Source organism: Convolutriloba macropyga, chromosome 8, assembly GCF_964194025.1.
Source record: "Convolutriloba macropyga chromosome 8, txConMacr16.3, whole genome shotgun sequence".
Classification (NCBI taxonomy): Eukaryota; Metazoa; Xenacoelomorpha; order Acoela; family Convolutidae; genus Convolutriloba; species Convolutriloba macropyga.
In genome coordinates this window covers 34,087,936-34,104,447 of record NC_134475.1, presented here as the reverse complement: position 1 = coordinate 34,104,447, position 16,512 = coordinate 34,087,936, and the positions used below count along the sequence as shown (strand labels likewise).

The window sequence follows — 16,512 nt, the reverse complement described above, 5'->3', positions numbered from 1 at the left end:
ACCGTTTTTGTTGACAATACTTGCAAAATGTGCAGTATGATGTGGAAAACATATCTTTGTTTTTTATATACAATTGTAACTATGTATGTGTCTATCTGATGAAGTATGTATGTTCGATTGCATGTGTTCATAAAGGAATTTTTCATGTAGGAATGAACTGAATGAGATGAAAGAACAAAAGTTAAATGTATAAAATTGTGCATTCATGTATGAAATCTTGAGACCATGTATGTTTGTACATAAATATACCGGTGCCTAAATTTAGCCAAATGATATTATGAGTTTAAAACTGAATGTATGTATGTGTGAGTTTGCTTTGTTAATGTGTATATATATCGAGAAATTTTTGCTTGTATGTGTGTACGTTTTTAAATATGCATACGATGGAATGTATATATAATTAATATATATATATATATATATATATATATAATGTATATATATATATAAATATATATATATATATATATATATATATAAATATATATATATATATATATATATATATATAAATATATATATATATATATATATATATATTGTATATATATATATATATATATTGTATATATATATATATATATATATATATATATATATATATATGTCTGAATGTGTTTATGTATTTATGTATGAATAAGCATGCAAGTCTGACAACAAAGAGAGAGAGAGAGAGAGAGAGAGAGAGAGAGAGAGCGAAGTCCTTGAAGGATAATTAAATTGTTTAGAAGAATGCTTTATTTGTCTCCACGGTCCAATAGTTTTATATGTTAGAAACAGATTTTGGACTTCAGCGTTATTGAAGTCATGCTTTCGTCGTTTGAACATTGGCAAGCAAAATGTCACAACCGGAGACAATGATTTTTTGATGTTCTGAGCATGCATGTTTTGAAAAAAGAATTCTCTACACCAATCCAGCTACCATATTAAAACCTCTCAAGATTATTTACAGGAGAAAATTTTTTCACTGGAGTGCTTTTCATAAGTTAATTAGCCACTTGATCAATTAAGCAAGAACGAACACAAACAATGTATCCGCCGGTGTTGCTAGAAACAGCTTCAGTAGTGCATATGTCTTGTTTGCGAATTAAGATTAGCACTAATGGATAATGCATGATGGGACTGAAATTTAAACAAAAGCAAATCAAGTCGTCCGTAAAAGCTTCCAATAAATTCAACTATTGAACACTGCAAGTAAGTTACTAGAGCACCTCAAGGAACGAAAAACCAAGAGTTCATTATAGTTCTTTCTTGAATCAAATTTACAGTGCGATCAGTTACCCTGTGTTAATATTTTGGATTACTTATTGTTCTGTCGACGTTTTGAAAAAACATTACCGAAACGATTTTTGATAGAGCATCAGAAAAAGATAAATCCAAATGAATATAAAATTAGAAAGAGCACAGTCTATTTAACATATAATTGGGCTAAGAAGTCCTGCCAACATCTCAGAATCGAACACAACATTACTGCTACCTACTACTGCTACTACCTTCTAATACTACCTACGACTACTATCTACAATTAGTACCTGCTACTAATACAACCTTCTAGTACTACTTACAAATACTAATAGACACTCCTACTAACTACTACCACTACTTGTTGTTTCTATGTTACACTAGTACCTACTACTACAACGTACTTTTACTACCTTCAAATATTACTTTTTTTTCACTGACTATCTACAATATGTTTGTGTTATTCTAAAAAACGAAAACAAATCTTATCTCTAGAGACTCGTTGAACATAAGCAACAGAAGCTCTTATCTAATTTAAGGTAACGTGTCCTGACTGACGCCGACCGACAGACTTTACCCGCCAGTATTTTCAACACATCAAATACTTTAAAGTTTTTCGAAGATATGAAAAGCGCTAAAGCTTTGCTGCACATTTTAACTCGGAATTTTTCAACTCAAAGTTAATTTTCTGAATAAAAATTAACTAAAAAAATCCATAGTATGATAAATCAGGTGGTATTTTTTTAATTGAATCAAGAATGTAGGGTTTTTTCTGTTTGGAAAACATATCTAATTTTTAGAACTTCAAATAAGCTGTATTGCATGTTCTTTTTTTGAAGTGCTACTTTTTTGTGTACTTTTGTTACTTATGATGGATCAGTGATAAACTTAAGTTTTTAGTTCAAAAGCTTATTTTTTCACTGTATGACGTCTGCTTACATTTGCAATTAGTTGAAACATACGAAAACAAACTTTTTTTACATTTCTAATTTGAAGGATTGTATAGCGTAAAAATTGAGTGCTTCTCTATGGCGCTGCACTATGTCTATTTATAATATCAGCCTTATAGAAGAAAAAAGTTTGCTTCCAAAAAAGTCTATAGTGTATAACAAAAAGGAAACAAATACTGTACAAAGTACCTATGTTGTTCAGACAAATGAGTTTTTACTGTATATAGTTGTTTTCATATGTTTTTTGTAGCCTATTTTTCTTTCTTCATTTTGTTTAAATCTATAAGTCTTTCTTGTTTACTCATTTTACTCTATCACAATTTCATGATTTAAATTAACTGTTTTAAAAATACTTATGTCGGTAATTCTTGACGGTAAAAATTGTCTGGGTGATTATTGATCTTAACTCATATTTTTATTGATCTTAACTCATATTTATAAAAAACATATGCTAATTTTATTACCTCATAACGTACAGTAAAAAAAAATAAATATACTTGATATACTAAAGAAAAACTGCTAATTTTTAGCTATTCCTAATATTAATACATTACTCCAAGTACTTCAAAGTATTATTAATTACCACTCAATTCCTAATCCTAATACGTTACTCCTATAACACTGTGTGAAACCAGCGTTTACTTGCTGCAACAAAACATGAATCTACATTTTGATTTGAATGAAAAATTTGAAAACGCATTAAAAATAGTCACAACACAATATTCTGAAAGAGGTAGTGATGAACTGTTCCATCTGTACCACCACTCATTTTCACAACTCCTTCAAGAATGTTAGTTGAGATAAACTACTAAAAGGGAAGCAAAAATTTATTGTGTAATCTTATGCGTGATGAGAACTGTGTGAGAGCAGTGGATAAATAGTGCTATTCAGACAAATTTTCTTTTTGAAAGTGGTGGCTGAATATCACTATTTATCCACTACTATCAGACAGTTCTCATCAGTTCAAACCAAAACTCAAATCAGATCACATGCTCCACGATGTACAAACCTGTGCTGCAAGATTTGTTGACATTGAATATTCTTAAGTCAGAGTGACGCTTTCAAAATGTGCGCATGTTTTTGTTTGAACTCATGAGAATCGTCTGATTAATCACAATTGTTAAACTGTTAATGAGACCGTAAGTTTAATACAAGTTACGACATAAACTTGCCTTTTTTACTGTTACTGTGGTGGCATATTGTTACCAGTTATAGCGCACTTGATTTTAATGAAACCGAAAAACCAAAAACGAACGATGTAGTTCGCGTGAAAACCGAATCAAGCAACTTATTGTCAATTCTTAGACAGAGCGTTACAATTCAGAGAAGAAAGAGCCTGACATAATTTGCTCAAACGTACACAAACATAGATGCCCGGAAGAAGGCGGCCATTGACATGCTTGATGCACATCGGGATTGAAACAGAAAAAGACAAAAGAAGAGATAAAATTGACCGAGTTCTTTTTTCTAAGTATCAAAAAGAGTTCTAGTTTGGTTTGCAGTTTCAGTGAGACTCGAATACTATACTTAATTCAGCTTCTGAACTGAAAAATATTAAGCTTAATAAAATGTCAGCTAGCAATCGCTGTAATGAACATTGATAACGTAATGCACTATGACCGGGATTTATTGGTTAATCCCGTTCTTTTAATTTCGCTCTTTTGACATTGACCGGATTCACTACAATGCGTAATTCAATGCGTGAAATAATCTATAATCCAGTCAGATTAAACAATGAGTGAGGTAATTCACGAGGCAAAGGTGAAATAACAAAAACCAGATCAAAAGGTGAAGCAAATTGAAAAACATAAGCAGGACAAGTCCTGACACAATTCAAAGAATTTTCATTACTAAACAAAAGACTAGTCCTAGAAGGGACAATAAATGGACTCCGAAGACCAATCACAAATAAACTCCAATCAAACTTGAAGAAAATAGCAAAATTCAAATTATCGCATGTGAACAAAAAATCACAATCTAGAAAGCGAATTTTTGTTCAAACACCGTTCTCCCACGCACCTTAAAATTGACGTGAAAAATAATCAATGAAAAAGTATCGACCAGAAAAGCTGATAAAGCATTTTCTACCAAAACAACTATTGGCAAGACCATGCGACACGCTTAATTTTCATTCATTAAACAACTACAAATTGACAGAACAACCAACAAAAATATTCCAAGTGGAGAAAACGGAGGTGAAGGAAAGGAAATGAAGGACAGAATTAAATAATATTCTCTGCAAAATTTCAAAACACATTAGCTAAAAATTATGCAAAAATTAGCAGAAATTGACAAAAAGCTACTTCCCAAAGATTATTTTAAAAAACAGTTATTGCTGCTTCTGGTCAAGCGTCCATCCACCCAATACCTTGCAAGTTTATATACAATAAAAAGCAAAAAAAACGAAAAAAAAAGATTAGAAAATTGTTTTAATTATTCCAATGAAGTGCCCTTTCTACCTTCCAGTGGCTTCCACCAGCGCCCCTAAAATAGCTCTGAATAAAAGACTGAACAAGAAAAAGAATCAGAACGCACAATATCAGAAGAAAAAATTATCAGTTACCTTTACCACAAACAACTCGAAATGAAAATCAATTCAATCAAAAGGCAGTCAAAACAATTGAAACAACTAATTTGATCCATAGACCTCCCAAAATGCTAAAATAATGAATAAAAAACATTTCAAAACAAATTGAACTATAAAAATTAAAAATTAATTAATTATTACGAGAGCAAGTAGAGCCAGAAAAGATCATTGGAGAAAATAATGTATTGAAAGGCTTTCAAAACAATAGGTAAGCCATAATAGGCTACTAAATTTTTCGAAGATTAGAAACAAAAACGAAAACTGTAAAAAAAAACAGTATAAATTTCCTCGATTTATAGGCCAAGAAAATTGTCTAAGATTAGAAACAAAAACGAAAAACTGCAAAAATATTAAAAAGTATAAATTTTCTCAATTTATCGCCATATTTTCTCAACAAAAAACATTTAATACCAACAAAACTAAACTCTAATCACTTGGTATCTAAAAACTCCGTAAGTAATAAGCGTCTATTCAAACCACACTTAAAGTAGTAAAACAAAAGGCGAAAAACACTAAAATTGCATAAAAGTCAGCAAAAAACATGAGAAACCTCTAAATTACCATAAACTCATTCTAAAGCGTCAAACGACTATAACAAACAAGCCTAAAGTTTAAACAATATCATAATCAAACATTCTAACCAAAAAAAGCTTTCAAAAGCCGCGCGTTAACAACTTTCGCTCGCTTACAGAAATTTCTTTAACGCCTCAATTTCTCGCTCTCTTCAGCGGCTCCACTCTTCAGTTTGTTCAGCACCCACAGCACTATATATTTTTTACCGCGTTTTATATCTTGCTTTAAATTTCACTCCAATAAAATCGATTCAAAGCAGACACTTCTCCAATACTCTTCGAGTCGTAAGACAGCATCCAAGACACAAAACAATCAAATTCTTCGAATTTTTTAAAAAAGGAGAGCGCCTAAATAATAGACGTTGAGAGGCTTACGGTGGCTATTAATGAAAAATATGAAAAATTAACTAACGTGAGTTGTACCTGCTTTCTTGTAACAGATCTCCGAATTAGGTGCCGAAAACGTCGTCACAATCGCAGGAAAAACGCCCTTCAAATGCATAGAGCGGACAAATCTCAAACTCAATTTCATATCTGGAACACAGTCTAGTGGTTGAGAATCGTAAGCAGGTAAACTCTGACATAGTTATAAAAGGTAATGATAAATATGATTGATAAGAAAAAAATCAATTTCAAGCAAAAGTGAACCAACAGGAGAATTCTGATTATCGAAATTTACAATGCATTACATTCAGGAGACAGTTCCGAAATTCTCCCCCAGAACAAATTTACTTAATTTTAATAAACTTATGTTCGCACTCGGTAATGGACACTTCACAGCTACCATCTTGATCATAATCATACCAGCCATCGCTTTCCATTTCTGCGCCATCCGCAATTTCAAACTTCTTGTTAGAATTCTCTGCAGAACAATTCCACTCACCGTCAAACTTAAAACTAACTGGCTCAATTCCCCGAAACTCTGCAACTAAAATGGTTTTAAACTTCTCCGAATCAGACAAACTGTACGTAAAATCATTTTGTAATATATCAACATTGCTGTGCTTCTTGCAGAACGAGCAACTCATTACCAAATTTGCAGATCCTCGACTGCCCTGAATTTCATGAGATTCGGATTTGGTAATAAAGACATCATTTTTGTGTTCTTCACCGCATTGGGGGCACTTAAGGGTTAAACACCAACCGAAGTTGTCTCTGTCTGAAGGAGCAAGGTCTGTAACATTAAATAGGGTGCATTTGATTTGCAGGCCAAGCTTAACCATAACTATCTTAACGATAAAGAAAAACTACACTTTCAAAGCAATTTTAAATCTCCATAACTTTTTTTATATATACATAACGTCCAATTTCTCAATATATGCTTTGAAAAATAGAAAATATGAAACAACCGATTATACGGGGCTGACAGAGGGGGTCAAACTTTTATGATGAAGAACCACTCTTCACATCGTGAAATTGTGTCCTCAAAAAAGCTTTGGTTAATTGCACACTTACATACTATTAAGGCGTAAGCCTCTAGGAGGGCTGCTCAGCCACTTAATGCCCCCGTGCTTTACCTTTTTATCCCGTTTCTGAGGATGAAAAGTGAAATGGGTCAGACGAAAAATCGTCCAGCAAAAATGCATAAAAAAGAACACAAGAATTAAATAACTTCGTTTATGAGCAATTAAAAATGACCAATTGTTGGCTCCTCGTAATGAACTGTATATCTTAAGACTTATTAGTTTTTTTATAAAGCAAAGCAAAAAATTCCAAAATCAAATATTTTGTGCAAAGCATAAAAATGGTTCCCACCCAAATACCTCCGCAAAAAGTTTACACACAAGAACGCACGCACCCACCCACCAACCCGCGCCCACACACGCACGCATACACACACGCACGCACACACACACACACACACACACACACACACACACACACACAGACCCACACACACACGCACACGCAAGCACACACACACACACACTAGTAAGATAAAATACACGTATTCTCACGGGAGACGTCCCCACAGTGACCAACCGTGTATCACGTTTTGTCACGGGTGGGGACGTTCACATCCGTTACCAATTGTGTATCACATTTTGTCATATGTCGGGACGTCCCCACCCGCGACAAATGCGGTACACTTCCTAATTTTTGAAAGGGACAAATTTGTTCAGTGGGGTAAAAGTTACATACTTATCACGATTTGAGAGACAAAATTTCAACTCATTCCTTTTCCTCCGTTTTATGTGTTCAACAATCAGTGCTATTTGATTAAACCGTTGCGCAACTTTATTCCTTTAATTAAATCCTTATGTTTGGAAGAAACTGTTCCCAAAATCAGCTTACTTTGATTACACAAAATTGTTTGAGTGAAGGAATTTACATTCTCATCAGAGTACTTCATGAATATACCTTTAACATTAACGCTATCCCTATAATGGCGAGATTTTATACAACTTTTTTTCATTTACATGAATTTTCGGTTTCGAAGATTAGTACTCAATCCGATTCACTTTGTATAACTCGGCGTTTTTTTCATAAAGCAGTGGGAATAAAATTCGGAATTTCTCTCCGTTTCCTCAGCTTCCAAAATTACAAATTCGTTACAAAACCGTTTTCCATTTTTGTCATAAGATCCATATGCACTACCGTTTGAATCTTGCTCGCTTTCCTTTTATTCACATTGTTTATATCCATCCCTAGTCAACTTGCTGGAAACTTGTGTTTGTTAGTTTCTCTCAGTCCTCAGATTCTGAACTGTTATTCTCTTTTAAACCCTGCCCTGCTTTACCTTCTGAATAACCAATTGTATCACTTCCAATGGAACAGCATATTGCCTGATCCGTAGTCATCCCAGTTTTGTAGTATTTGGCAGAAGAAAACACCAACGACAACAGAATTGTGACCATACGGTAGGCTTTCCATTTCATTTTTGAGCGCCAATAGCCTCATATGCCTTAAGTCAGTTCTAATTGTTGCAGTTTGAACAGTTGGTGCTTTTCCTGCTTAGTTTATCGCTCTATTATTTTCACCGATTGAGAGAACGTTCCTGAAATATTTTGTGTGAAGACTTGTTGTTTCTTTCTAGTTACTCCTTTCATTTGTTCTCGGTTCTTGTGTACTTTTATGTGAAACTGTTTTCGTTTTTTCTCAATGCGTACGCAAATTAATTTTTCAATAATATTTTTTTAATACTTTCTTGATGCCATTTTTTTCCTGTTGTCTGAGTACATTTTTGATTTTAAACCCACAAAGTCCTTCAAAACTGCAACGCGCAGTTCATCTTTGAAAAGCAGAAGTTTTCTTATTTGCTGTGCTATAAAGCGGAGATGCTTCTGGGTAGTTTGAGAAATCGAAGAAAGCGTTCAATTAATCGTTTATAGCCAATTCTCTAAATTGTCATGAAAATATAGCGAAAATTAAACATGTAGAACTTCGAAAGGTCTAAGATACTTGCTCCAATAATCAACGGTTTAGACAACAAGAATTTCGAATTTCGAGTTTTACAGCAGCAAGATCCTTCGTAAAAATTTCAAACGATTTGAAATTAAATTGCGCTGTATATTCAAGGAGGTCCTCTTCAAATTAGCCAAATTTTCGTTCAGCCGATGTCTGGGGTTTTCGCACATCTTGACATTCCTCAAATCTGATTTGCACTTGCTATTCAATTCAATATAACCAGCTAACCATTTTCTTTGAACAAACCGCATGAAGCGGTGACACAACTAATCATAAGCTAAAGTACAACTTAAGCGTGACGTAGTGCACAGTAGTTTTTCTTAGTATAAAATGTCTGCAGCAATTTCTTGATTTTGCTGATTGAATGCATATTCAGTTTTGCTCTTAGCTTTCCTGGTACTCTGTAAACAATTAAAATTGAACTGCTTCTTTTGTTGGAGCTATTGGAAAAGTGCAAGCTGTGCATAATGACCTTTTCACAATGAGTATTACCAGCACTTCCCCCTTTCTCTCTTAGTACCTAAGCTGCTGTTAAAGTCCAATTTTCAAAAAAAGTCAATGATCGAAAACTTGCGTCAGCTAAAAAATACATAGCGCGTAGAGTACCGCAAACCACTGGAAGAGTCGTGCATTATAATTATTAACCTGACCTTACCAAATATAAATGTCAAAGCTGTCAAAGAAACGAAATAACAGCTTTATGAAACTGTAGACATGGTTTCAAAAAATGAGGACAAAGATTTTAGTTTAGGGGTCTGGGTACCTACGGGGGGGGGGGGGGGGGGGGGGCGGTCAGGCCTAGGTGGACGCGGGCTAGTTTTTTGAGGAGGGCGGTAGGGGGCACGTGGGGTAGGGGGCGGTTAGGTGTGAGGGGGTTAGTTGGCGGGGGTGGGGGTAGGTGGGTGGTGTCTGTAGTTTGAATAGGGAGAATAGACTGTTATGGGAAGAAAATTTCTCATAATGACCTCTTTTTTTTTGTTTAAACAAGTAAATTGAAAATATAACCCGGGGGTTAAATATTACAAGTTTAAAATTATATATACAAAATTAGTACAATGTTAAAAATCAAAAATAGTGGTTCCGTTTTTTAAAAGTAAAAATAACTTTTGAAGCCACCAACGTTCCTTTCCAACGGTACAAGTTTGAATTGTTGGAGCAGATGCTGTTTTAACATGCGTTTAAACTTTGAGCGTGATCTGTAGTCCGGACTTCACGCGGAAGTTTATTCCATTTTTGGATGCTTCTTTTTTGTAATGATCGACTGCTCGACCTTAGGAGAATTAGCTGTTCAGTTCTGTTGCTTTTTCTTACTAAGACATTACCACTCAGAGAAAAACTCTCAGTGCCATCTGATTTCAATAATGAAATATCATTCCTAAGTTTTGAAACGCTCATCTGGCTTATTAAAAGTTCTGCAGGCAAAGTGTTAGATTTTACTAAGAGATCTGTAGATCTCTCAGACTTTTTTCTCATATAGCAAACTTTAATTCCCCAATTGATTTGTCGATTAATTCGCTGCATTGCAGAGAATTTTCACATCGAGTATTACCAGCAGTTCCTACTTTATCTATTAGTACCTAAGCTACAGATGTCCAATGTTCGAAAGCAAGTCACCGTTCAAAAACAGAAGTCCACGTTCGAAAACGTCAAAAAGACAAGTCATTAACACACTTTCGTCAGCTAAAAAAACTGTAGAATCGCAATACTCGTCCAGACGAAAAAAGACCCATGACACAAGTTAGTTAATAATCAAAAGTTTGTTTTTGAGATTAAAATAGGTTGTCGCGAAGCTCCTCAAGACAATTAAACGGTTACCTATAATGTCCTGTTGCTCGTGAATATTTAGCAAAAAATGGCGTCCCAAAAAGTTTGCAAGACACAAATCAAACATCGTTATTGATCTTATTCAAAGGTTTTTCTCTCTTAAATGTAATTTTATGTTCGCGAGTCCAACATTTCCTTTTTGAAAAATGCGTCTATTTATTAAGACAAAACTTTGGTGTTTAAATTAGACAGATTAATTATTTGAGTAAAAGTGATTCAAAAATGATCAATAAAGTTTGATCAATAAACGAAATTTAACGTCAGAGACAGCCTTCTCAGTCGAAGACAAATGTTTAAAAAAATAACAACATAGCTGGCAGATTGCCAGAAAATAGCCGCAATAGATTCGTAGACCGGTAGTCTAAAAAACACTAAAAAAAGACAGACCAAAAAAATTCGTCTTTTCACTGAAGGCTGATCTGTTATATTTTGATTAAAAATCTGTATAAGTTATTGCTGCCTCTATTAGCTGATCTCAAATAACCTTCATTTAGAGTGACACACACACACACACCCATTTGACCCTATCTCTTTGAATTAAAGTAAATAAAAGTCAATTTCAAAGTGAGGAAGTCATTTTTGAGACTGAGGTAAGTCAAGTGTGACCAAAAATTTAATCACGCGCATAAACAAAAAAACTCGCTCCACTAAGAGCGAAAAATGACGTCACACATGCAATTCAGTTGAAATTGCATGAACGAATGAACAAAAAGTGGCTGTGACGTCATATGGTTGTAACAAAAATCATGACGAAATAAAAAAACATAGCAGGACAAGTCCTGACGTACAATTCAAAGAATTTTCAATTACTAAACAGAAAAACTAGACCTGGAATGGACTATGAGTGAATTGAGAAAACCATTTTTAAAAAATCAGATCAAAAAAATAAGAAAAAACTGAAAAAAAAATCAATGTCAAAATGCCGCATGTGAACAAAAAAACCACTAGCGAGAACATAAAATTTAATTCAAACAAAAAAATTAGGCCTAGAATGAGCTGTGAATGGATTGGGGAAACCATTTAGAAAAACGCCGATCGAAAAAATCGAAAAAAAAGTAAAAATCAGAGTGAAATTGCCGCATGTGAACAAAAAACCAATACCGAGAAACCGCATTTTTGTTCAAACACCGTTTTCTCACTCTACTTTAAAATTAAAGCGAAAAAAAAATTCACGCCGCAAAACCACTCGCTTTTTCGCTCCATTTCCTGTTTCGGCGTGACCAAAATCACTACTCCAATTTGACTTCAAAAATCATGAAAATCTGTGAACAGATCTTAAAAAAAAGACAGCGCCCTAATACAATTCAAATTCTTTGAATTGTAAAAAACCAAGAGAAGGCCAATAATAGCCCCAGCTATCGCTGTGCGGCTATTAATAATATGTTGCCATATGTTGTCAAAATAAGACCCCTTGGACTGCTCCAATCAAATGCTTACACCAGTTTAAGTCCAACCAAAATTACACAAGAGAATTAACGGAAAGATTGAAATAAAAAATAATACAGCTAGCCATGATCTATGAGGCTATTGGTGTATCGGATTATTAACTTAATTATGAATTATACAAAGTTATCAATTTTTCTCCATCATGATAAAGCACTTCACCTGATTTTTTTTTCAATTTAATGAGACTATTTGGATCATGCAGATAAGTCATGCATAAAATTTTTTGAGACAAAAAAAAGAGACCAGACCAAATATCACAAAAAAAATTGATATCACTTGAACAAATGCAGCAAATTGAACGCTGAATAAGCTTCCGAAGCAAAGTACGGCCATTTCACCAAGTCTAAAAATTCCAGCTTTATTATAGACCCTAAATGAGCCGACTTAATTGTTTCAATGGCTGAATCAATGGTTCATGATACCATTCCGTTTTCTGAAAAACTACTATATTTTGTCTAGGTGATGCTCCGATAAGCATATTATGGCATTAAATTTTTATTAGATTGAGTAACAAGAATGCAATCACCAGTCGAAACCAACTGCATCAGATTAGTTATCGCCACCTTATTTCCAGGCATTAAATAACTTATTACGGGTTAATAATTGTAAGCGCTGATTTTTGTCAATTTAAAGATTAATTAAGCACAATTAGAGACAGTAACAATAGGGTGGTTAAGAGTGAATCCTGACCTACTCAAGAAAACCGAGATTTCAAATAAACACCGAATGCGCACTATTGGTCACTCGTTCTCAAATAGGGCAATTAATGATACATTGACGTGCAAAGATGAAGCCTTGAAAGCATTAAAAAAGGCGATCTGAAAAATTGTTTCAGAGGTCATCTACACTCAAGATAGGATCCATTTCATACTTGATTAAGCTGTGCACTTATTTAGTTATGTGCCACAAATGACAAGACAGCTTGTAGCCACAATGGCATGAAAATCTTCCCTACCAACACGTGTTTTCCAAATAATTACGACGCAAAATTAATAGTTATACCGATTGCTCATCAAGACTAATTCAGTTTAATGAGATCCAACGTCGGAACACTGATTATTTGGGTGCCAATAACAATAAAATAATTATAAAATAATTCAACTATCCTGATGTATATAATTAAATATTTTTTTTCGAAACTATTCTTGTCACTGTACTCAACTTGACATACAAATAGCATCTGAAACTATACTTTTTCAGATCCTCCAAAGTTGTTAATTAAATCTGCTAAATTGACAGGAAGCGTATTTGTCATACTTTCGTGCGCATTGAGGTTCCAGCAAGTCTTGACTCGAATGGCAGAATCCTCATAGTTCACGCTCTATAGCGGAATAAAAGCCTCCATTCGGAAACAACAGCTTGTCACGAATGGAAGTCCAGACCAGATAAAAATTATCCTCATTTTAACAGCCCTTCTTGTGGAACTCAGTTGGAATTGAAAAACTTGGAAAAAATAAAATGCACGGAAAATTGTCATTAGTCGGTTAGTATTTCCTGTTTGATGCTTTATTATATCACAGAAAAAATAGCCAGCACCACTCCTCATCTAATTGCATCCATTCGCTCATCTAATTAAGTAATATGTGCGATCTGCTTAACATTGTACATAAAACCCCCGCCTTTTTTGTGACAGTTCACATAAATGTCATCTTTTTGAACTTTGTCACCGACATGACTGGAACTTCACTGTTTAGAGAGATTTGAAAAATGCTATTTTGGAATTACTGACACAGTGGGAAGAACTTTCTTAAGGCTATAAGAACTCACACTTTAAACTGCTTTTCAGTTTTGGCGTACGCAACAGTCATAGCTTTCTGCGTGGAGCCACCACCTCCGGGAGCTTCACAGGACGAACTGCAGGCTTACCGACAAGCACGAAGAAGCGAACTTGGCATTCAGACAGGGGTAGAACCACCTCCTCCAGGCGCATCGCAGGCGGAGCTACAGAAATACAGGGAAGATAGGCGAAAAGAGCTTGGAATCACAACTGGAGTCGAGCCACCTCCTCCAGGCGCATCACAGGCGGAGCTACAGAAATACAGAGAAGACAGGCGAAAAGAGCTCGGGATCACAACTGGAGTCGAGCCACCTCCTCCAGGCGCATCACAGGCGGAGCTACAGAAATACAGAGAAGACAGACGAAAGGAGCTCGGGATCACAACCGGCGTTGAACCCCCGCCACCGGGCGCATCACAGGATCAACTAATGAAATACAGAGAAGACAGGCGAAAAGAACTTGGAATCACCACTGGTGTTGAACCGCCACCCCCAGGTGCATCACAGGAGGAGTTGCAAGCATACAGACAAGCCCGTCGAAGTGAGCTCGGAATCTCGACTGGTGTTGAGCCTCCACCACCTGGCGCTTCTCAGGAGGAGTTGCAAGCATACAGACAAGCCCGTCGAAGTGAGCTTGGAATCTCGACTGGTGTTGAGCCTCCACCACCTGGCGCATCTCAGGAGCAACTGGTCAAATACAGAGAAGACAGGCGAAAAGAACTCGGAATCACCACTGGTGTTGAACCGCCACCCCCAGGCGCATCACAGGAGGAGTTGCAAGCATACAGACAAGCCCGACGAAGTGAGCTCGGAATCTCGACTGGTGTTGAGCCTCCACCACCTGGCGCATCTCAGGAGCAACTGGTCAAATACAGAGAAGACAGGCGAAAAGAACTCGGAATCACCACTGGTGTTGAACCGCCACCCCCAGGAGCATCACAGGAGGAGTTACAAGCATACAGACAAGCCCGACGAAGTGAGCTCGGAATCTCAACTGGTGTTGAGCCTCCACCACCTGGCGCATCACAAGAGCAACTGGTCAAATACAGAGAAGACAGGCGAAAAGAACTCGGAATCACCACTGGTGTTGAACCGCCACCCCCAGGCGCATCACAGGAGGAGTTGCAAGCATACAGACAAGCCCGACGAAGTGAGCTCGGAATCTCGACTGGTGTTGAGCCTCCACCACCTGGCGCATCTCAGGAGCAACTGGTCAAATACAGAGAAGACAGGCGAAAAGAACTCGGAATCACCACTGGTGTTGAACCGCCACCCCCAGGAGCATCACAGGAGGAGTTACAAGCATACAGACAAGCCCGACGAAGTGAGCTCGGAATCTCAACTGGTGTTGAGCCTCCACCACCTGGCGCATCACAAGAGCAACTGGTCAAATACAGAGAAGACAGGCGAAAAGAACTCGGAATCACCACTGGTGTTGAACCGCCACCCCCCGGCGCATCACAGGAGGAGTTGCAAGCATATAGACAAGCCCGACGAAGTGAGCTGGGAATCTCAACTGGTGTTGAGCCACCTCCCCCCGGAGCTTCCCAGGAGCAATTGGTGAAATATAGAGAAGACAGAAGAAAAGAGCTTGGAATTACTACTGGCGTTGAGCCTCCTCCTCCAGGAGCATCACAGGAAGAATTACAAGCCTACAGACAAGCCCGCAGAAGTGAGCTCGGAATCCAAACGGGAGTTGAGCCTCCACCGCCTGGTGCTTCTCAAGAAGAATTGCAATCCTACAGAACAGCTAGACGAAGTGAACTTGGTATTTCAACAGGCGAAGATATGATGGAAACCAATGTTACAGGGCTTTCTTAACATGGAAATAGAAACTAACCATCATTCTAATATTCTCTAATAAACAATATTAACTTGGGGGTGATTTTCAAAATATGTTGCTTTCAATTCAATCTTGGAAAATGGTTATTCATCCTTGAAACAGGCATTTTAGCATATATTACTAAGGCCCAGAAACATCCGAAGTTTTCAAACTATCAGATAAACTATGGATGACGAAATCAAATTCTAGGCATTGCAGATACTTCATAGTACAAAGCAATGAACTTCGGTCATTAAACAATTCTTACTGCTGCTTATCAAACGAAAGAGAACTCGTGTTGATAATAGACAAAATGGGACCATTTGCGCCGGATAACAACTGTTTCAATTTTTTTTCAATGTTTCATTACCAATGTTCAATCACCAAATATGAGGAATAAGAAATAGATACAAATCATTTAATAACAGTTCACAGACTGATTGATTGTTTTCAGACTCGCAATACTCAAAGCACATCAGTTTTACTTTTCGGCAATTCTAAATTGTAGACAGTACTCTGAGATTATTATTATTTTGACTTCGTGGATATGCCACTGGGGAAATATGCCACGCAGTTAAAATGTAGGATTATCACGATAATTTTCACACAAACAAATGTAACTCCAGGTACAGCTGCTGGATCTATTCTGCCCCCCCCCCCCCAGTGTTTTTACGCCTCCAATTACAAATTATATGTTGTTATTTACCACGTTGCTATGTAAAAAAAATAGCACGTGCGCCTGGGGGCGAAAAGATATAAGCCCACTAAACTTGGGGGGGGGGGCAAAACAGAATAGATCCCAGCTGTTTTCAGTCCAGTGTCTCTTAAAGTAAATCCACATGAGTTCATTCAGTTTATATTTCAAGTTTTCTGGGTTAAAGAAAT

The 16,512-nt window shown here is 36.3% G+C and overlaps 3 protein-coding genes across 3 annotated transcripts in view; 1 reads left to right on the top strand and 2 right to left on the bottom strand.

The window, feature by feature from the left end:
• LOC142344699 (4-hydroxy-2-oxoglutarate aldolase, mitochondrial-like) overlaps positions 1-5,961 on the bottom strand; it is a 36,380-nt gene extending 30,419 nt beyond the window's left edge. Inside the window, exon 1 of the mRNA XM_075396566.1 lies at positions 5,775-5,961. Coding sequence (XP_075252681.1) covers positions 5,775-5,883 — 109 coding nt within the window. The 5' untranslated portion in view covers positions 5,884-5,961. The remainder of the gene's footprint in view (positions 1-5,774) is intronic.
• Position 5,962: 1 nt separating this feature from the next.
• LOC142344700 (uncharacterized) lies at positions 5,963-6,656 on the bottom strand. The gene has a single exon (XM_075396567.1). It carries the CDS (start codon positions 6,572-6,574, stop codon positions 6,080-6,082), a length of 495 nt encoding a protein of 164 aa, XP_075252682.1. The 5' UTR covers positions 6,575-6,656; the 3' UTR covers positions 5,963-6,079.
• Positions 6,657-13,355: 6,699 nt separating this feature from the next.
• Positions 13,356-15,731, top strand: LOC142344698 (uncharacterized). The gene is made up of 2 exons (XM_075396564.1): positions 13,356-13,512; positions 13,816-15,731. The coding sequence occupies exons 1-2, from the start codon at positions 13,488-13,490 to the stop codon at positions 15,624-15,626; spliced, it is 1,836 nt and encodes a 611-aa protein (XP_075252679.1). The 5' UTR covers positions 13,356-13,487; the 3' UTR covers positions 15,627-15,731.
• Positions 15,732-16,512: the final 781 nt, after the last annotated feature.